Raw genomic sequence first — 22,202 nt, 5'->3', positions numbered from 1 at the left:
GGTATTAAAAGGACAGAGTGGGAGGCAGAGAGAAGGGATATCTTTCATGATTCAGTGCATCAAGGATGAGAGTGTGACCTGAGCCACTAGACCTTTTCTTGCAGCTGAATGGGCAAAGCAGCTGAAGCAGTTGCATTACCTTTGGTAAAGAAGACTTACAGGAGGAATATGCTGCCATCTGGTGCTTGTAAACTGCTCAGGATCACAGCTCCACTCTTGCAGCACTTATGAGCTCTTCATAGCAGCCACATTCTCCTTCTGCACAGCTCCTAAACTTAATCTGAACAAGGTTACCCTTTAGGAGGTCTACAGAGCAGATTTCTTCTGCTGCAGTTCTCCCCCGGTTTCCCACAATGAAATACTTCACGCCTTTGTTCAAAATCTGGGAGAACTGATGAGCCATGCAACAAATGCAGGTTGTGTTTTGCTCTTTGGTGAGGTGCAAGTTTCAAAGCTGAAGGTCTCTTTATTGAAAAAGCCCTGCTGCCAATCCACTCCTATTTAAACTAGAAATGCTCCCAGTTTGACCACTTCTGAATTCAAAAGGCACCATAGAAAGAGAAGTAGTCTTTAGGGCAGCAAGGTCCCTAACTATTCAGGGCATTATCAGTCCAAATCTACAACATAAGCGTCATTCAGAAATCAAGTGGAAGCCAGTGCAGCCTATAGAGCACAGGTGTAATATGTTCCCTAAGTGAAATACTATTTAATAAGTGGACAGTTGAAATCTGTACTAATTGAAGGGTTTTTTTTCATAGTTTTAAAGTGTAGTCCTGAGTACAGCAGCAGTCAAATCTAACAAAGGCATAGGTAACTGGAAAGGCCTGCATCCAAAAGGAAAGATAAAAGCCAAGTCCAGATAAAGTGCTCTTCTGCTGCTACTTGTATGTACCTCCAAGAGCAATAGAGGATCTAATAAGGAACAAACAGTGGGCATGCTTCCTCAGTCGTTGGAGATAATAATCTCTTTCTCCAACCCACAAATATCACTTTTATCTGATCTTGATTTTAGTCGCAGCTAACGGGTTTTCATCTTAGCCCTGTCCTGGTTTGGTTAACTGCTCAGCTGCCCTGTCCAGAGAATGCATTTATTATGTGTTTTCATTTTATGAAGTATTTATATTCTATTTCAGTACAATTAAAGATTATTGAATTTAGCAATAACAAACATTACCATATAATTTCCAGTTTACTGCATCATGCAGTGCTCTCTCATTAATTTTGGTTGGGGGCTAGTTGCCGTGTACAGTAGGTAAAGTTTATAGCACAGTATAATGGGTCCCATGTTAAAGGTAATTCCTTGTTTCATTAACTTTTGTGAAGTGCTTTGGGGGTCTTCAGATGGAAGGTATGTATAGACGTGCTAAATGCTTGTTTAATATTTTCATTGAATCCTAATTGATTCCCAGTTTCAGGATTATGACATCACATCCTCAGTCAGTTCTGTTACTTGCCTAGTTTACGAGCACAGTGATCTATCTTCTGTGCTCAAATCTTTCTTTAAGATTCAGTCAAGATGTAGGTGAGGGTATTTCTAAGCATCTTGAAAGACTGAAAACTGTAAAATTCTGTGATTATTTTTCAAAAGATAGGGTCCTAGTTAAATAAGAGAAATTAGTTTTTAAAAAGAGTAACAAATGTACAAAGTTTTTTGATTCTTACTGACTCCAATGGTCCTTTTGTTTCAGCTGTTATATAAACCTAAAAGAAATATTCATTTATATTTCTCTTTGCTGTATGTCAGGGCATATTGAAAAGGTCTGTTTACCAAGAACTGATGCAACCGGTAGCATAATACTGATCGTCAATTTTTTTCCCCTGTATCTATTGGACTTACTAATACAAACCCTGACAGCATATTGGAGCAGTATGTCTCATAGCTCAGCAAACTGGTCTTGAATTTGTCCTAAAATTGTGACGAACAGATGCATTTCTTGATTTTGTTTGTCACAGCCTTAATTATTGAGCCTATGTTTTTGGTGAATTTACTCAGTTTTTTAAAACAGCGTAATTCATTCCACTCCATCAGTCTGTAAGTTGTGTAAACGTTACAAAGATTCCTGATTTTTTTCTCTTTAATCTATGTTCACTGCACAATCTTTATTGATGGTCTGTAATTTCAATGGTTAATTTTCATTTTTCCCATAGGAAGTGTCACTTCAGCAGACTGCACAGCCTACATCAACAATAGTTCGTCCAGCATCACTGCAGGTTCCTAATGTATTGCTAACAAGTTCTGACTCAAGTGTTATTATTCAGCAAGCAATACCTTCACCAACTTCTAGCACTGTCATTACCCAGGCTCCATCCTCCAACAGGCCAATAGTGTAAGTTATATGTGATAGTAAAATATTTTATTGCAGATTTCTAAAAAGATTTTTTCTAGTTTACAAAGTACTTTTGATCACTTTTTTCCTGCAATTTAATAAACAATGAGGCCTGCAGCTCCATATTCTCCAACAGTACAGTGAGTTTACATTATAACTGTGAGACACAGTTATGTCAAACAGAATTACTGTTAAATGTACAGAACATGGATATTATTGATACCTTGTTAAAATGGCAAATAGTTTAAGCTGTATTAAGTTTGGACAGGGTTAAACCAAATTAATAATGTATCAAACTTTGTAATAAGAAATGTCAGTATCTTTCAATTCTGCTGTGTATTTGTGTCCTTTTAAAATATTTCCTCCTCTTTGTTTTTCCTAGACCAGTACCAGGTCCTTTCCCTCTGCTGTTACATCTTCCTAATGGACAAACTATGCCTGTTGCTATTCCTGCCTCAATCACAAATTCTAATGTTCATGTCCCTGCTGCAGTTCCAGTAAGTTTACACATGACCAATTATACATTCTTAATTTTAAAATAATGCAAACTTGCATAATTTTTTTCCCCCCAAACACTGACATTTTACCAAAAAAAATGTTGGACTTGATTTACTATGGTGTGATACATATTTTTGGCAACTATTGTAATTTGTGCTCTGGATACTTATTAGAATAGTATATCTTTATCATTCCAGATATTACTTAAATGGTTAGAAATAGCTTTTTACCCTTTCAGAGTAATTAAAGTACTGATATACCTTAAGCTTTAGAACTTAGTTTTACAGATTTTGGTAGCTGTTTTGGTTCTAGTGGGCAATGCAATCATATAATTTGTATTATGCTGGAATACTCAAAGATTGTTTTTCATTTTTACGACTTTCCTGGTCAGCTTGTTAGACCTGTCACCATGGTGCCTAGTATCCCAGGAATTCCAGGGCCCTCCTCCCCACAGCCAGTGCAGTCAGAGGCAAAATTGGTAAGTTAGAATTCCATTGATCTTCAAGAAGGTTAATCTGAAAAAAATGTTATGTCATTAATAATTAGGTTTTATTACAGATGTAGTTGTTTGACTTAGTAATTGTTATCGTGCAGTATACATTTTATTTTCTACAGATTTTGATCTTACAGAAGATGAGCTCTGTGCTGGGATCTCAATGCTAGAAAATTAGAGCTATCAATGTGTTTTGGTTTTATGGTAATTTTAGATTCTTGTATGATTGTTAGCACCGGGACTAAAACACATTTATGAATTTAGCAGCACCGGTTAAATGTACTCTGAAGAAGACCAGTTTTTTAACTGTAAGCTCAGTCTCACTCCTCATGATGAAGGGTAGGCGTATATGTGGCTTTAGGAGACGGAGGAGACACAGGCTTAATATCACTTCAGTAGTGAACCTTGCCTGCTAATAGAAGCAAAATTGAAGAACTACAGAGGTAAGCCCATACCAAAACGGTGTGAAGCTTCTTAGCAGAAAAGACTATAGGAATAAAAAAACAGGCTTTACATGACAACACACGTCTTAATATTCCCAGCTGCTTATGGTCTTTTCTTCCAGGCATGTAACCTGATAGGGTTTAGTATGATGAACATAAAAAGTTGGTTTGTTAAGATAACCAAAAAGGGTAAAGAAAAGAATCAGTTATATAAATGTACATTAGCAGGATCATAATAATTATAGCTTAAACTTTAATCACTTCCAGTAAAAATGTGTATCTTGTCCAATTTGTTACCTAGTTGCTTCAATGCTTTTTTATCTAACTTTTCTTCATTCCATCTGTTCTTGTAAAATGGAATGGGAAATATATGACAGAAAAATTAAATAAATGTCCCCCCATGTGCATCCCTAGAAGAGCTCCACAAACTGAATGTGTCTTGTAGATTACGTGCATTTAACTTAGATTAGTATGGCATTATCCCTGACACTCGTTTATTTGTATTTAAGAAATTAAGAGGAGAATCAGGAGCAGTAAGTAGATAAAAATATTTTTAAATGTGAAGCAGTAGGGGGGATTTAGGGGCAATAGCACCTTGCTAGGGCACTTTCATGGCAGCAGCAGGAGCAGGCAGCCCAGTTGCTACAGCTGCAGAAGCCACTTTGAGACCGTATATATAGCTGGCAGGAGGGAATGATGGACTGCCTAGAGAGATGAATTCCGTAAAATCCTTATTAATGTGGGGAGAAGGTTGGGCAGGCCCTCAGTCAGTGAACTATCTTTTTGGTCTCCACTCCAAACCCTAGCATATTCAGTAGTGAGGAAGGGGTGCAGGGGTACCCCCAGAGATGGGCAAGGACCCTTTCCACATCAGATATCTGTCTGTGTGAGATGAGGCTGTTGGACACACAGAAACCCTTTTCCCAAAATGATACAACCACTCTCAGGAGTGCGTTGGCCACCTGTGAACTCTGAATAGAGCTGCCTGCTACAGTCAGAGCTACTCTCCTATCTCTGCTCTCTTTGGTGAGTTGACTTTTGAAGTGCTGCAAGAAATGGGAGGACAGTACTAAGGGCTTTTTCTCCTCAGTCCCCACTCTCATCCTTCAGAGGGATTGAAAAAGGAGTCCTTCATTTTCAGAGTCAGGAAAAGAAATAATTGTAACTGCCTTCTGAGAAAATGTATTTATCTTAATTCTGGGAAAAGATTAATATAAAAAATGGGGATCAGATAAGAACAAGAATTCTATTTCCTCACCTGACGTATTCCACAGGATCAAAAGACTCCTATTCACAGAATTTCACTATGTGGAATCTATTAGAACTTCAAGACTAGAGGTCCAAATCATTTTTGTTTAGTTGGGCAAGAAATTAGATTCTTAAGAGTAAGAATAAATCATGCAGTAATATGCTTTATGAAGCTTTATGTATGAAAAAATACAAGTGGTAAAAGCTTTTGATTTCACATAGGAAAAAGCAATCACTTATAGAGACGGCACAAAAATAGCATAAAGAAAAACAGATTGCGAGACTTAAAATTTAAGTCTCATTAGTTTTCTCATTAGAAGCTAATATGTGCACTTCAGTGTTTGCTTATCTTCTTTAAATGGGATGGTAAAAGCATACTTACCATATTTCTTCTTTTCTTTCTTGTCTCTATGAATAAGGAATGGGCAGAATATATCAGAATTGTGTATATTAGTTGTGCTTTATATAGTGTATATTCACAAAAATGAAAAAAATGTTATTTCTATTAAAGTGTAAAGAACTAAACAAGAAGCCTAATATTCACAGAAAAATTTCTCCAACAAAAAATTGGATAGGCTAATAGCTAAGAACGATAGAAAGTATTTTGAACAGGCACCATGGGTTACCAATTTTTAAAATTCCCATTTGATTTTCAGAATTTAAATCTTTATTTGCAACACCAAATTCTGTGTCTTTCTGATATATTCTTGCATGCAAAAATATGTTAAACATGAAACTGCTGCAATGTAACGTGCAATACATTCTAAGTTCTGCAAATGTCAGAGTAATTAAATTTACTTTTATCAATTGTTATGGTCTCTGTTAGTTTAACAGAGGGCTTAGAATAGTTAATTATATTTGATTAATATTTCCATGATAAACAAAGTTGATGAAAATACCTTTTTAAAAAATGCTATGCTCCGGTTGTCAATAAAATTTAATAAGCAGGATTAGCTAGATACTATTAATATCGGTTAAACACAATTTCTAGGCTTATTACATATTTCTCTTAGTATATCACTATGGTTAGTAGCTAGAAGACAAGGAAGCAGAATTTTCGAATTCATTTGGAACTTTTTTATTGATATTGTAAGAGACAGCTTAGTCATGTGTAGACATATTTCATTGCTGTGGATTTTTCTCATATTACACTAGGGGAATGTAACATAAATACATACTTTACGTAATTGCTAAGACAACTGGTTGCCCAACTTGCTAAAACAACTGGCTACCTAATGTCAAAACAGTCTGCTGAATACATGACATTCAGTGTGACAGTAAATAGGCTGCTGAACTAGGGATGATGTCTTGACAGTGGGTAAATGTCTTGGAGGGCTGTTATCTATTGTTTGCCTTTAGCTGTCATTGGTTAAACTTTCGTCTTCTATAATGCAAAACCTGAAATTTCTAATCTCTAATAGAGTATCTTGCATCTTTTACTGTAAGTTATATAGAAAAAAATATTATTGTAAGGTACTCTCAGGGCTGGTCTACACTACGGGGGGGAAATCGATCTAAGATACCCAACTTCAGCTACGTGAATAACGTAGCTGAAGTCGAAGTATCTTGGATCGAATTACCTACCGTCCTCACGGCGCGGGATCGACGTCCGCGGCTCCCCATGTCGACTCCGCTACCGCCGTTTGGGTTGGTGGAGTTCTGGAGTTGACAGGAGCGCGTTCGGGGATCGATATATCGCGTCTAGATGAGACGCGATATATTGATCCCCGAGAAATTGATTGCTACCCGCCAATACGGCGGGTAGTGAAGACGTAGCCTCAGTTGAGGCATTCTGATTATTCCAGAAATTCAGGATGAAGAGATTGATGTGGTGGTTGAGGCTCTAACCTCTTCTTTGACAAGACACATGACAACTTGCCCAAAAGGAGACAACCATGTCCATAGTTTCCTGCAGGGATGACCTAACTTTTTGCCCCTGAGCAAAACTAGCGCTATCATTCCGACCAGAGAAACATCTTCTGCTATCAGTAGACCAGGGAGCATAATGAACATTGTAACATTTAAGACACAACAGCAAACTACCCTGATGTGAAGGAAAGATTAGTGAGCGGCCAATACGGTTGCATCAGGAGTTCTTTCATGATCCAAAAACTAAAAGGAATCCTACAAAAAGTGGAAACGTGGACAGATTGCTAAGGATGAGTACAAAAGAATAGCATAAGCATGTAGGGACAAAATGAGTGGCACCTAGCAAGAGACATAAAAGGCAATAAAAAGAGGTTTTATAAATACCTTAAGAGCAAGAGAATGATGAAGGAAAGTGTAAATCCACCATTTAGCGAGGGACAGATGGTAACATCAAGAAATTCTGAAACATTTAATGCCCATATTGCTTGTTTTACCTAAAAAGATTAATTGTGACCAGATACTCAACACAATTAATATTTACAAGAAGTGGGAAGGATCACAAGCCAGAATAGGGAAAGAACAGGTTAAAAAATATTTAGGTCAGCTGTATGTTTAGCTGTATGTTTAGCTATGTATGGGATAGCTCAGTGGTTTGAGCATTGGCCTGCTAAACTCAGGGTTGTGAGTTCAATCCTTGAGGAGGCCACTTAGGGATCTGGGGCAAAAATTGGTCCTGCTAGTGAAGGCATGGGGCTGGACTCGATGACCTTTCAAGGTCCCTTCCAGTTCTAGGAGATTGGTATATCTCCAATTATTACCTTTTAAGTCTGCAGGGCCTGATGAAATTCACCCTAGGGTACTTAAGAAACTAAGGTCATGTCTATACTTACCAGGGATCAACGCTGCTGTGATCTATGCAGCGGAGGTTGATTTAGCGGGTCTAGTGAAGACCTGCTAAATCGACCGCATAGCACTCTCCGGTTAACTCCAGTACTCCACCGGAATGAGATGATTAAGGTAAGTCGACAGGAGTGCATCTCCCATCGATGCAGTGTGGTGTACACATCACAGTATGTCGACCTAAGCTATGTCAACCCCAGCTACATTATTCACATAGCTGGAATAGCATAACTTAGATAGACTTGCTGCAGTAGTGTAGACAAGGCCTAACTGAAGCAATCTCAGAACCATTAGCAGTCATCTTTGAGAACTCATGGAAGATGGGTGAGGTCCCAGAGGACTAGAGAAGGGCAAGCATAGTACATACCTTTAAAAAAGGGAACAAAGAGGGTCTGGGAAATTGTAGACCAGTCAGCCCAACTTTGATACCTGGAAAAATACTGGAACAACTTATTAATCAGTTTGTAAAGCCCTTAGCAGATAATAGGATGATAAGAAATGGATTTGCCAGGAACAAATAATCATAGACCAATATAATTTCCTCCTTTGATGGGATTACTGGCCTACTGGATGGGGAGAAGTAGATGTGAGATACTAAAAGTCACAGTAAGATTTTTTGACACAGTTGCATATGACATTCTCATAAGCAAATTAGGGATGTGGCTTACATGAAATTACTATAAGGCAGGGGTCTCAAACTCAAATGACCATGAGGGCCACATGAGGGCTAGTTCATTGGCCTGAGGGATGCATTACTGATGCACACACCGCGCTGCCCCCACTCCACCCCTTCCACGAGGTCCAGCCTCTTCCCACCCCTTCCCTGCCCCCATTCCAGCCCCTTCCCTGAAGTCCCCACCCCAACTCTATCCCCTCTCTGCCCCCAGAGGGTGCATGAGGGGTGTGGCAGGAGCTCAGAGCAGGGAGTTGAGGTGCAGCAGGGGGTTGGAGTGCAGGCAGGAGGCTCAGGGTGCAGAAGGGGTGTGGGGTGCAGCAGGGGGCTCAGGGCAGGGGGTTGGGGTGTGGGGTGCAGCAGGGGGGCTCAGGGCAGGAGGCTCAGGGTGCAGAAGGGGTGTGGGATGCGGCAGGGGGCTCAGGGCTGGCGGGTTGGGGTGCAGGGAGGGGGTTCAGGGCAGGGGATTGGGGTGCAGAAGGGATGAAAGATGCAGCAGGAGGCTCAGGGCAGGGAGTTAGGGTGCAGGCAGTGGGCTCAGGGCAGGGAGTTGGGGGGGCGGGGTGCAGGAGGGCTTCGGGCTCTGGGGTGGCAGCGGTGCAGACCAGGGGCAGGGCAGACTGCCGGCCCCGCTCCCACTCTGCTCTGGGAAGTAGCTGGAACCATGTCCCTGCAGCCCCTGGGGGAGGGGAGACGCAGGGCTCCGCATGCTGCTTGCCACGCCTCTAGGTACCGCCTCCGAAGCTCCCATTGGCCGCGGTTCCTGGACAATGGGAGCTGCGGGGGGGGGGGCGGTGCCTAGAAGACAGGGCAACACAAGGATGGAGCCCTCTTCCCCCCCCCCGGCCGCAGGGACGTGATGCCAGCCGCTTCACAGAGTGGTGCGGGGCTCAAGGGGGGCAATCCTGCAACTGTAGTTTGCCCACCCCTGCCCTGGAGGTAGGCCGGGGGGGCAGGCGCGGGCTGCAGGAAATGCGGCCCACGGGCCATGTATTTGAGACCCCTGCTATAAGGTGAGCTCACAACCAGCTGAAAGACCATACTCAGAGAAGTTATGTTTCGATGTCAAACTGGGAAGATGTATCTAGTGGTGTCTTTTGGATTCATTTAGATGGAATAAATGAGCCCAAAGAGTCAATGACGTTAATATGACAGTATTCAACATGAGAGTGTTAAAGGAGGTTTGGGATCTGGTATAGAGATACCACAGCCTACTTAGTCCATGGCAAACACACCTATAAAAAATATTTTTCACCTTTTATTAAAGATAGAGAGAGAGAGAAGGAAGGAAAAACTGGTAAAGCATTTGAAATGTAAAGTATTGGGGAAGACTTTTATTTTAACATCCCTTGTTCTTTTCCCTTTAGCTGAAGAGAGAGTTTTTAGAAGGAAAACCCACTTAGTCTATTAGATGGTATTAAAGATGGTAATAACTGTCCTTTTGGGGAAAAGAGAAATTAATTTAGAAGGGCTAGAGTTTTCATTGCTGTGAAAGTCCAATCCCATTTCTTAAAAGACAAAAAAAAAAAAAAAAAAAAACCCACACGCACAGAAGGGGAAAGAAAAGAACAGTATTTGGAAAATGCAGCTTCTGTCTCTAGTGTTGACTTTCACTTGCAGCCTCACTGCTGGAAAAACAAAGGAACAGCAAACTGTTTTATTAGTCGTGCTAAGGCCTAGCAAACTTGTAGCAGCATTGAGCTGTTTAGGGCATTGCTTTTATCTGCCTCTTCTGGGTTACAGGCTTACAGCAGTGTTGTAAAATATATAGTCTTGGTCAGCTAAGCCAGATTCTCCTTAAACAGAAGGCAAAAGGCGAGAGATAGGAGAGGGAGTAATGGGTGGTGTGATAAAGTCTCAAATCCCAGGTGGTATTTGGGATTCAGCTGGAGTTGGTAGAGGTGGCAATGTCATCTAAGTCCCTCTCTTGCCCGGGTTTGGTCAGGACATCTTGGAATCAGGTTGACAAAGGTCCAGTGATGGTACAGTAGATCCTGCAGTCCCAGGAGATAGTAAGAGTGGCATTCATGATGGTGAAGCTCGCTCCTTCCCCTCTCTGATCTTTCAGTCAGTTATTGTCACATTAGCCAGCTTTTTCCCTCCACAAGTCTCTCTTTGAGGACTCCGAAAGGGAGTGATGGGCAGAATAGTCAGTCTTATTATTTTGTCCACCAGTTATTCCTGATTTCTAACACACATTTTTGACTAGATGACCTCTTGAGGTCCCTTCCAGCCCTGCATTTCTATGGTTAACAGAAATTACATCCATTTGTTACAAGCTCCCTTGACTTTCCTAATATTCTTCATGGGGAAGGACAACATGGTTAAGTTGGAGTCAACTTTCAATGCATGTTAGGCACCTAACTCTCTCAGGTGCTTCTGAAAATCCCACCCTTACTCTGTTTTCCCATTTTTCCCAGGGGGGTAGGGAGGGAATAGAACCTTAGATGGGTGTTGGACGCATAATTTATTACCATTTGACTCTAGTTTAGCATACTTTTTTAGAGTGAGCCAGAGTATAGAACCACTGCATATTTTGATAAATAACTATTTATTTCCTTATGGCTTGTATGTAGCAAAGCTCATATATAGCACCATTTGTTGTGGTAATCATAAGAGTGAGCTTTACTGAAATAAATGGAAATTTTGTTTTAAACTTCAGTTGTTAAAAATAATGTGTCAGCAAAGATGCTCTCTGATGATAGGTATAAGTCATGGTTAAAATTTCATCTTGGCTTTCCTAGAAGACAAAAATCCCACAATTGTTGGAGATAGGGTACCTAATCTGTCTCACATGCCAAATATAGCCTTCACTCATGCATTCATCTAAAGAATGTCTTTCTGCCCATTTTTTACTTTTTAAGTATGAGCGGCTCCTGAAGCCTCAGTTCAATTTCTAAATCTGCTATCTAGAGACATTTCAAAGTCTTACCAGCCTGAAGTTGCCCAATTTAATATTCAGGTTTGCCTGTCATTTGGTTGGTTGAGCTGTATTCCACTTCCACACATGTGTTTGAGTCTCCCTTCAGTGCCTGGATTGCACATCTGTAAATATTTTCTTAGTTACAGCCTTCTTTTGATTTGATTTGAAAGAATGTGTATCTGGTCTTTGAAGATGTATCATTGAGATGTCTGGTGCTAACATTCTGGAAAAAAGTTTAACCTTACAGGATAGTTTTCTTCTGATGGTTTTTCCCCTATGCAATCAATTTCATACCAGTATAAATTTGACAAAACAAATGTGCAAGCACAACTGCGTATTAACTTTGTAAATACATAATTTAAATAGTTGGATTTTTGTTTTGTTTTTCATGGAATCCCCAACCTGGGAATGTCCGACTCCTTCAGGGTGGCACAGTCTTGGCTTCTCATGTGAGGGGAGTTGTAAGGCTATTACTGCCAGAGCCATGTTCAGTCTCCTTTGCTGCTGTTTTCTCTCCTCTAGTCTGCGCTATCAGTGCCTGTCACCGTAGGGAGACATCCAAAGAAGTGAGCTGCAGCTCACGAAAGCTCATGCTAAAATAAATTTGTTAGTCTTTAAGGTGCCACAAATACTCCTGTTCTTTTTGTAGGGAGACAGTACACTGTGAACACAATTGCCTCGGGTGGGGAGAAAGAGAGAAAACACAGGAGCAAGAAAATAAGATAAAGCATGAAAATAAACCAGAAAATAAATAAAGAGAGAGAGAGAGAGAGAAGAAAAAAGAACAGGGATAAAAAATTCCCGGAGAGACAGAAAATAGGAAAATGGTTAGCTCTGATCATTTTGTTGCGATGCACTCTCCAGTAAGAATGTGTGAAAAATATACTGTATAAGGAACAATTGCGTGTATGCTTAAATGCTGAAGCATAATGATATGAAGTTAGACAGTAATATGTATTGCATTTAAGCCCCTGCATACAATATTAAATTTAGGTAGGTGAAACAGGCATTCTAATGTAGTTCTTTTGAGTTGGATGTTCATGTACACAGTGTTAGCTTGCATTACTCTATGCTAGTGTTGTCAGGCATGAGGTGTCAGTTGCTCTTATTCTTTTGAAAATATTTTTTATTGTTCGCTTTTAATAGGAATGTTGATCCATAGATTCCAAGGCCATAAGGGACCACTGTGATTATCTAGTCTGATCTCCTGTGTAACACAGCCCATAGAACTTCCCTAATGTAATTCCTGGAGCGTATCTTTTAGAAAAACATCCCATCTTGATTTAAAAATTGTCGATGATGGCGAATTCACCATGACCCTTGGTAAATTATTCCAATGGTTCAACTTCCAATGGTCCAGCCACTGGTTCATGTTATATCTTTCTCTGCTATATTGAAGAATCCATTATTAAATATTTGTTCCCATATAGATACTTACACACTGTAATCAAGTCACCCCTTCACATTCCATCTGTTAAGCTAAATAGATTGAACTCCTTAATTCTGTCACTAGAAGGCATGTTCGCTCATCCTTTAATTTTCCTTGTGGCTCTTCTCTGAACCCTCTCCAACTTATCTGCATCCTTTTGAATTGTGGGTACCAGAGCTGGACACAGTATTTCATCAGCGGTTGCACAAGTGCCAAATATAGAGGTAAAATAACCTCTCTATCCTGCTTGAGATTCCTGTTTATGAATCCCAGCATCATAGTCACTCTTTTTGTCACAGCATCACATTGGGAGCTCATGTGCAGCTGATTCTAAGTCTTGTAGGAAGATCAGCTTTACAGTTCATGTATGAAGTGTGCTATATGCACAAATTGTGGGTTTTCACACACACAGGCTCAGTGTCCATTGTTATAAAGTACTCTCTTAAGATCACACACAAAAGTAAAACTACAGGTGCAGGTTGATTTTGGGGCGGGGGGGTGTTTCTGAGGTGCCAAGAACACATGCAGGTACAGTAGGCGATGTGGAAAAATATGTTATACTGTATTGTAAAGGAGGGCTACGTTATTTCAGAATTGGGTCTTTGATCTGTTTGAGAGGAAAATCTGAAATTCCAGATCTCAGTGTATATAAAAAGAAAAGCATGGTTTACTTCAAGCTGTGTAGCATGTTTGTCATTAACATGCAGTTTGAGGATGCAGACAAAAAACGTTGGGGAAAACATTCTGAGTGAATCATGAAGTTTCCTAAGAAAATAAATTTAAAAATCTTTGTTTAAACAAAGTTCTACTCTGGAGAACCCTTAATACAAAGCCTTTTGTGACAAACTGAGAAATACCTTGAACACAGTGGGTAGCCAGTAGGCTTTCTGCAGGGGGTTTCTACTGAGAGTTGACAGAGGGCAGCTTGGCAAATGTTCAGAAACCTATATTAGCTTGGTTGAGCCCGGCATGGGACCTTGTGTTCAGCAGAATTCTTCTGACCTGCCTCTCTGCATGCCGAGCTAATCAGCAAACACCTAATGAGCCTACTCTAAAGAAACAGACCCTCTCCCAACCTAGTTCATTTTCATACATTCTCTGGGGGTGGAGAGACAAGACTTCACGAGGACTGATGATGCTGCAAAGACCACAATAATGATAATTAACTTGCTGAATTTAGAAGATTATGCTGTTAATTAGTTGCAAAATAAAGATAAGTAATAGAGCAGCAGATGGTAGGATAACACCCAGGAGAAGGAGGGTTATTACTCTGATGAGCTTTTGTGGCAGATATGAAATATGGATCTGACTTTTTCATAAATTGTTTCTAGAGAATATTATCTAGTTTCTGTGAGCTGTTGATGGCGTGATCTATTCCTACCAAATTTTGACAGATGTGATAAGGATTTGTTTTCAAGGGTACACATGCACATTAAAATTTCACTAGTAAAGATTTAAATGTTAAAATATTTTAAAATCAGATTTTTATTCTGTGATAATTTAATATCACTCGAATAAGCATCTAGATTATGATTAGCCATTATTATTTCTTCAATATAATACTATAACTATATAAAGAATAAATCTTTAATATATGTGGTAGTGTATCAGATTTTTAAAACTAAAATTCATAATATTTTGGGTGACTACCCCACTATTCAGTTGAAATACAATGTCGACCCATATGCCACATGCAAGTATTGGAATACTTATCTGGTAATTGGGTTTCTTATATACATCTCTCAATCTCTGCCTAAAACAGGGAATTGTTTTGTATTCCTATTTCTGTGGTAAATATCTATTTTTTTTCAACTATATACTGTAACAGATTTTCAAATGGGACTTATTTACTTTGAAATGCAAAAAATGTATTTTTAACTGTGTAACCTTAGCATTATATACAAAAGTCAAGTTTCCAAAACAATATTAGTGTGGCCATTTGCAAGTCATGTGTGTCTGATAGTATACATTTCACAGCATAGACAGTAATATTATGTTACACATTTAATTGGAAAATTTTCAATAGGCAATATGCATGTGCACTCTGTCAGAGTTAACATTGCTATTGGAACCTTACATTTGAATTTCCTTTGATTTTAACTTTGCAAATTTAGTATGAGAGATTTTTGTGTTCAGTTCAATAGAATCATGGCAGTTAGGAGTTTAAAAAAAAATGGAGCTGGATGCATACTGCAAAAAGTTTTCCTGCAAATATTTTAAAAAGACTTTACTTTGCCTATCTTCTCACCCCTTTGCATTTTCTTTGTTACTGTTCTAGCAAATGGCTGTGCTAGCAGGTTCATTGAACCTACCAACTTTAACCAATATTACAGCGTATTTGCACAGAATTAATTTTTATTTTGTAATGGTTAGCATTTGCATCAGAAACCTGATTTAAAAACTGGAATAGAAACATAACATCTAACTTGTATCTGATGAATACAGTTCCAATTGTAACTATTTAGTATTTCCAATGAACTGCTTATCAACAAGCTGTAGTTAAAGAAATATTTGAAGTTATTCAGCTCATAATTGAAAATAATACATTTGAGAAAAATCAGTCTTTGCAGAAAATTTATGAAGAGAAAATGAGCTGAAATTTGCCATATAACTATTAAATATTTGCCCAGCTCTAGGAATAGAAAAGACTTGTTAGATCAGGGGTCGGCAACCTCAGGCACGCGGCTCACCAGGGTAAGCACCCTGGCGGGCCAGGTCAGTTTGTTTACCTGCCGTGTCTGCAGGTTTGGCTGATTGCGGCTCCCACTGGCCGCGGTTCACCGTCCCAGGCCAATGGGAGCAGTGGGAAGCGGCACAGGTAAGGGATGTGCTGATCATGGCTTCCGGCCGCCCCCATTGGCCTGGGACGGCGAATCGCAGCCAGTGGGAGCCGCGATCAGCTGAACCTGCTGATATGGCAGGTAAACAAACTGGCCCGGCCCGCCAGGGTGCTTACCCTGGCGAGCTGCATGCCAGAGGTTGCCGACCCCTGTGTCAGATTATCCAGTCCATTGCCCTGACAGTTTACCATTAAACTACTAGTACTCCAGCTGTACTTTCAGAATGAGGGGGGAATGGTTCTAATTGGACATTACATTTTAGTAAGGAGAATTGAGTGAACAAAGGATGAACCTTTGCTCTTGCTCTTGTTTGACTGGAGACAGTTGGTGGCAGGGCTTGGAGGTTTTTTGTTTGTTTTTTTTGCAAAGCTGTGTTTACAGTAGTAGGAAAATTAACTTATTTTAATGAGCGTTTAGAATTTGCAAAATATAGAATTAAGTAAAAATTGCCGACACAGGACTCCAGTTTTCCTCTGTGTTTGGTATTAGAAGTGACTTTTTAGTTTCGTAGGAGGTTGAGGCAAGTTACTCACTTTCTTCCTCAGGCAAATTGTTCCAGCAACCTCCTGTGTCCCTGCCAGAGCTGGGAAATGTGCAGTGTAAACAAAAATGTGCAGAGCTCATTGGCACTGCTTTTTAAATATTATGTACAAAAAACAAAATTAAAATAATGTTAATTTTGCAAAGTCAAGCACTCCAAAATTAGGAAATGCTGTGATAAAGGTTCCCCATGCAACCTTAATTTGATCCTCTGATATGTATGCATTATGAGCTTGGCTAGCGTTACATAAGGTCCTAACAGCCGGGGCAAACATGAACTCACTGAAGTCTTCGTCTAGTACCATAAACACAAGGGAGTATCCTTCCTGCTCTCTGTAACCATAACACACAGAGCTAGTCAAAAGTCAGAATTTCCGTTTTGTGGAAAATTCCAAAATTCTGGAGGGAAAATTCAAATCTGAAATGTCCTGCAAAAGGGAAAATTTCCCAAAAACGTATTCCAGAATAATCTAAATGTTTCATTTTGGAAATTTTGAGCCCAAGTTGCAGGGCTCCCAGCTCCATGGCAGGGAAGCTGGAAGTCCTGTATCAGGAGCTGAAGGCAGCTAGAGCCAGAAGTTACAGTTCCAAGGGAACCCAGCATGTGGTTGTCAGAAGTTCATAGAACATATGTTTCTGCAAAACATTTTAAATTACATGATTTGGCATTTTCCAGCAAAAGCCTGCTTCCAAAATTCCTGTCGAACTCTAATAAAACATGCACCAGGGGGTGCATTAAGGTTGTATTTCTTAAGAACATAAGAATGGCTGTACTGGTCAGACCAAAGGTCCATCCAGCCCAGTATCCTGTCTACTGACCGTGGCCAGTGCTAGGTGCCCCAGAGGGAGTGAACCTAACAGGTAATGATCAAGTGATCTCTCTCTTGCCGTCCATCACTACCATCTGACAAACAAAGGCTAAGGACACCATTCCTTACCCATCCTGGCTAATAGCCATTAATGGACTTAACCTCCATGAATTTATCCAGTTCTCTTTTAAACCCTGTTATAGTCCTAGCCTTCACAACCTCCTCAGGCAAGGAGTTCCACAAGTTGACTGTGCTCTGTGTGAAGAAGAACTTCCTTTTCACCTGGATCACCTGGATCGATCGGTCTTCAGCTGTCATTAAGACTGCGCTGATCACAACACGTCCGCCATTCTTCTCACATTCTTGTCTTTCTTCTCCACATTCGTCCGAAACGTTTTACAATGTCATCTTCCCATCTTCTTGGAGGCCGACCAGGTGGTCTTTTCTGTTCTCGCGGGTACCACTCAGTAATGATTGCGATCCACCTATTGTCCATGAACCGTGCTATGTGGCCTGCCCATCGTATATTCTTATCTGCTTTCCACAATAATATCTTTCACACTGCTGCGTTCTCTAGTAATTTCATTTGGGATACGATCCAGAAGGGAAATTCCCAACATAGCTCGTTCCATTGCCCTTTCAGCTACCGACAGCCGCTGTTCTTCTCTCTTCGTCAGTGCCCACGTTTCACTGCCATACAGCATGGCTGGCAGCACTGTTGAATTGAAGATATTTGTATGTGTCGTCTTGTCGATTTTTCCTTGAGAGTGTCCTTGATGGAATTAAATGCACACCATCCTGCTCATGAATCCTTCGCGAGAGTTCTCCATTCATGTCTTGGCGCTTATTAACTCCTTGGCCCAAATATATGTACTGTTCCACTTCTTCAATTTCTTCTTCTGTTACTATTATTCAGGGTTTTAGTAAGACGTCTGATCGCTTGTATTTCGTTTTGCAACGGTGCATTTTCAGACCGACCTGACTGCTATTCTTGTTGAGTCTTCGTAGCATGCTCTGCAGTTGGTGCTTTTGGCAATTAGTACGATGCCATTTGCAAATCTGAGATAATGGTTCTCCATTTATATTAACACCACTTCTTTCAACAAACTGATGTACTGTGTGTTAATGCCCTGCTCTGCAAGCGCCTTTAATATTGTGTTGAACTCGACGCTATCGAAGGCCTTCTCATAGTTGACTAAAGCAATGCACAGCGGGAGTTTGTATTCCCTCGCTCTTTCTAGGAGCTGGCTAAGGGTAAATATATGGTCGATCATGCTGAAATTTCTTTGAAACCCCACCTGCTCTCTAGGCTGTTGTTCATCCAGTCTCTGTGAGAGTTGGTTCGTTATCACTTTTGTAAAGAGTTTATAGATATGAGAGAGCAGGCATATAGGGTGATAGTTCTTAAGATTTTCTCGATTCCCTCTTCTTGTACAGCCAGATAGTATTCGACTCTTTTCAGCTTGATGGTATTTTTCCTACTTCGTGATATTGACTGAATCTTAAAGTGAGGGTCTTCCAAAGTTTTTCACTTCCTGTGGAAATCATTTCTGACGTTATTCCATCTTTGCCTGGAGCTTTTCCCTTCATCTGGTATAGTGCACTTCGGACTTCGCTGATGATTATTGGGGGGACGCATTCTTCTGACTCTTGAAGTGTTGGGAGAGGGGCGTTGATTCTTGATTTGAACAGTTCTGTATAGAAGTCCTTGCAGACCTCCTCCATTCCTGCTCTGTGAATTGCTGTTTCTCCATCCTTGTTCTTCAATGTTGTTACGCTCAATCTATACTGCGCCAAGTCCCGCTTGCATGTCCTGAGGCTCTTGTGTGATTCAGCTGTTTTAAGGAGCTTTTCTTTCCGGAAGTTCTTAAAGTCATCCTTCAGTTTTTGCCGTATAAGCTTGCACAGAATGGAGTACTTGAGGTTGTTATCCGAGCTCCTTTTCATATTTCTCCGCTTCTCTAACAAGCTTTTCGTTTTGTTCGAGATTCTTCCCTTTGTCGTCTTCATCTTTTCAATTTCAGCTGCTTTTATGCAACGTCTCAGCTTGTCAGCAAAGATAACCAGTCCTCGTCACACTTTTCTGTCTGGCTCCAGTCAAACCCAGAAATCGCTTTCTTCAGCTTTGCTTCATCGAATGTCTTCGGGCGCTGTTTCCTGTTTGCCATCTGTAAAGCTTTCTTTTCCACTGCTTCGTCAAAAATCAACTTCTTTCTAAGCAGGCGATGGTCACTGCCAGTGTTGAAGGACTGCACCACAGAGATGTCTTGAACGATGTGCCTTTTATTAACTAAAATATAGTCGATTTCATTCTTACTCTTCGCGTTTGGTGCGATCCATGTCCACCTTTTTGCAATCTTCTTTTTGTACCAGATGTTTGCCACATACAGTTCTTTCGTTTCTGCTATCGTTACCAGCCTTTCTCCCCTTTCATTTCTTTCGCTGCGGCCGTATCTCCCTATGAACTTTTCACCAGCTTTCCCTCACCCGACCTTAGCATTGAAATCTCCCATTGTGACAGTGTAAGTAGATTTTTGCGTGAGGGCTCTTTCGAGCTCTTGGTAGAATTCTTCCACTTCTTTGTCCTCACTTACACTTGTGGGAGCGTAGGCCTGGATGACCTTGAGGATAGCTTTTGACTCCATCTGAAGATGCAGCACACCAATACGTGATGATATTAGCTGGCATGATATGACTTTCGAAACCCAATCCTTGCTAACAATAAATCTGACGACTCCAGTGTCTCTAGCGCCATCTCCCTTTCCGAGCCTCACAGTGTTTCCATCCTTCCAGTTGACTTCCAACTCCTTCTTTCCTCAGGTTTCGCAGATACTGAGGATATCGCATCTTATCCTTTTCTTCTTCTCCATCAGATGGTTTAACATTTCCTGTCTTTCCAGCGACCTACAATTGTAAGTACACACAACGAGGGTTGTCTTTTTCCGTGTTGGCCTAGCACCTGACATTTTTAGCAGCCGCTCGTCGCTCAATTTTCACTCTACCACCAAAGAACGGTTTGACATGCAGGGAACTAAGACCCATTTACTCGTGTTGTTTTAGCCGTTATCTTTAAGCTGTCCCACTGGCTAGGCGGGCAGGCATATGTACCTCCTCAAGCTTAGCTAGCCTTCAGCCTCTAAGGAGAAGGAAAAACGCTCATTCCTCTGATAGAGCAATCCCCTTCCTTGGATTGGATAGTCCAACACCTTTGTAGCATGGTTAGATCTACCAGGGCATACGCCCCGCTACTTCCTTTTATTTGTTTTAAACCTGCTGCCCATTAATTTCATTTGGTGGCCCGTAGTTCTTATATTATGGGAACAAGTAAATAACTTTTCTTTATTCACTTTCTCCATAATCTCTTAAATTCTGGTGAGAAGTGTAATAGCTTCTTTAAAAAACCAACTGCATGGGTTATCACCAGGAACCCAAGACTTCTAGAGGGATAGCATAGACTTCGACCACTTAGTTAAGATTTATGCACACTGTAATAAGAGTGCCAATAGAATACTCTAGGTGCCCTTGACATTTTATGCAAGAATACACTTGAATTAAAGCAATAACTAATTGTGATAGTAAGCTGATATCATCTATGTGGACCAGTCACTGAAGGGGGACATGTTACTACAGCTACCATGTCAGTGGCTTGCACAACTACTTGCAGAACAGCAAAGGAATGTTGGGAGTTAGGGGTTCTGGATTCTATTCCTAGCTCTGAAGGCGAGTGTAATCTAGCCAAGCACCACAGCTAAGCAATAGATTTGCTGTAATTTGTTGTGAAAAGCAACTTATGTGACTTGCCTTTTTAGAGCTTTGGGTTCTGTTCTCAGCTCTGACAGAATTGGCTTTGTTCAAGCTGTTACTTTAATTGTAAAATGGATTAAGATCCTTTCCGGCCTCCTAAAGTAGGGGAGGGTATGAGTCCTTGCTTAACAATAATGGCTTGGAAGTTCACAGAATTAACACTGGTCAGCTGAAGAGCTGAGACTGGAACTTGATCTCCTCTTGACTCCCAGCCCCCAGTACACTTTCTCCCAGACCAAGAGTTTTGGATGCCTTCCATTGCCTCCTGTCTTCATATATCTAGCTCTGTGCCTACTATGTAGCAGACTCTGTCAGTTCTGAGGGCATGCTTAGTGAGTTCTGTGGCTCTGGGACATATCAGTTCAGAATGGAGTATTTGGAGACTTTTTAGCAATAAGCCTCCAACAACCTCTGCTGAGCATATGTAGATCAGGATGAACTTTTATGAAAACAGCAAAAGGCTGTTTGATTTCAGGACTATCCTCTTTGCTAAATTTCAAGCTTATTCTCCAATGCATGGAGGTGCCAGAGCTCTTCAGAGAAATTCCTGGAAAGAGAAATTTATCATCGGAAAAAATAGTTTTTGTCACTCTTCAGTCTCTGATTTAGCAGAACCTCTTGATAAAACTTTCAAAAAACTTCAGTCTGAGGGTATGTCTACACTACGGGACTATTCCGAATTTGCATAAACCGGTTTTGTAAAACAGATTTTATAAAATCGAGTGTGCGCGGCCACACTAAACACATTAAATCGGTGGTGTGCGTCCATGGTCCGAGGCTAGCGTCGATTTCTGGAGCGTTGCACTGTGGGTAGCTATCCCGTAGCTATCCCATAGTTCCCGCAGCCTCCCCCGCCCCTTGGCATTTCCGGGTTGAGATCCCAGTGCCTGATGGGGCAAAAATCATTTTCGCGGGTGGTTCTGGGTACAGCCTCACCCCTCCCTCCCTCCCTGACAGCGGCAGACAACCGTTTCGCGCCTTTTTTGCTTGGTGAACCGTGCAGACGCCATAGCACAGCAAGCATGGACCCTGCTCAGCTCCATACCGCAATCGTGGATGTTTTAAACACCTCGCGCACTCTCGTGCAGTATATGCTGAACCAGGACCTTCGAACCGAGGCGAGTAAGAGGCGGATACGGCAGCGCGGCGATGACAGTGATGAGGACGTGGACACAGAATTATCTCAAACCGCGGGCCCCGGCGCTTTGGAGATCCTGATGGTAATGGGGCAGATTCTATCCATTGAACGCCGATTTTGGGCCCGGAAACAAGCACTGACTGGTGGGACCGCATTGTGTTGCAGGTGTGGGACGATTCCCAGTGGCTGCGAAACTTTCGCATGCGTAAGGGCACTTTCATGGAACTTTGTGACTTGCTTGCCCCTGCCCTGAAACGCCATAATACCA

At 41.0% G+C, this 22,202-nt stretch overlaps 1 protein-coding gene across 3 annotated transcripts in view; it reads left to right on the top strand.

Annotated features, from left to right (window-relative positions):
• ATF2 (activating transcription factor 2) overlaps positions 1 to 22,202 on the top strand; it is a 98,111-nt gene that overhangs the window by 36,598 nt on the left and 39,311 nt on the right. For all 3 annotated transcript variants that reach the window (XM_044978396.1, XM_044978397.1, XM_044978398.1), the window contains 3 exons: positions 2,149 to 2,327; positions 2,710 to 2,824; positions 3,217 to 3,303. In XM_044978396.1, the coding sequence (XP_044834331.1) occupies positions 2,149 to 2,327; positions 2,710 to 2,824; positions 3,217 to 3,303 (381 nt within the window). The remainder of the gene's footprint in view (positions 1 to 2,148; positions 2,328 to 2,709; positions 2,825 to 3,216; positions 3,304 to 22,202) is intronic.

Source organism: Mauremys mutica, chromosome 10 (genome assembly GCF_020497125.1).
Source record: "Mauremys mutica isolate MM-2020 ecotype Southern chromosome 10, ASM2049712v1, whole genome shotgun sequence".
Classification (NCBI taxonomy): Eukaryota; Metazoa; Chordata; order Testudines; family Geoemydidae; genus Mauremys; species Mauremys mutica.
This window is presented reverse-complemented; position numbering and strand designations above follow the sequence as displayed.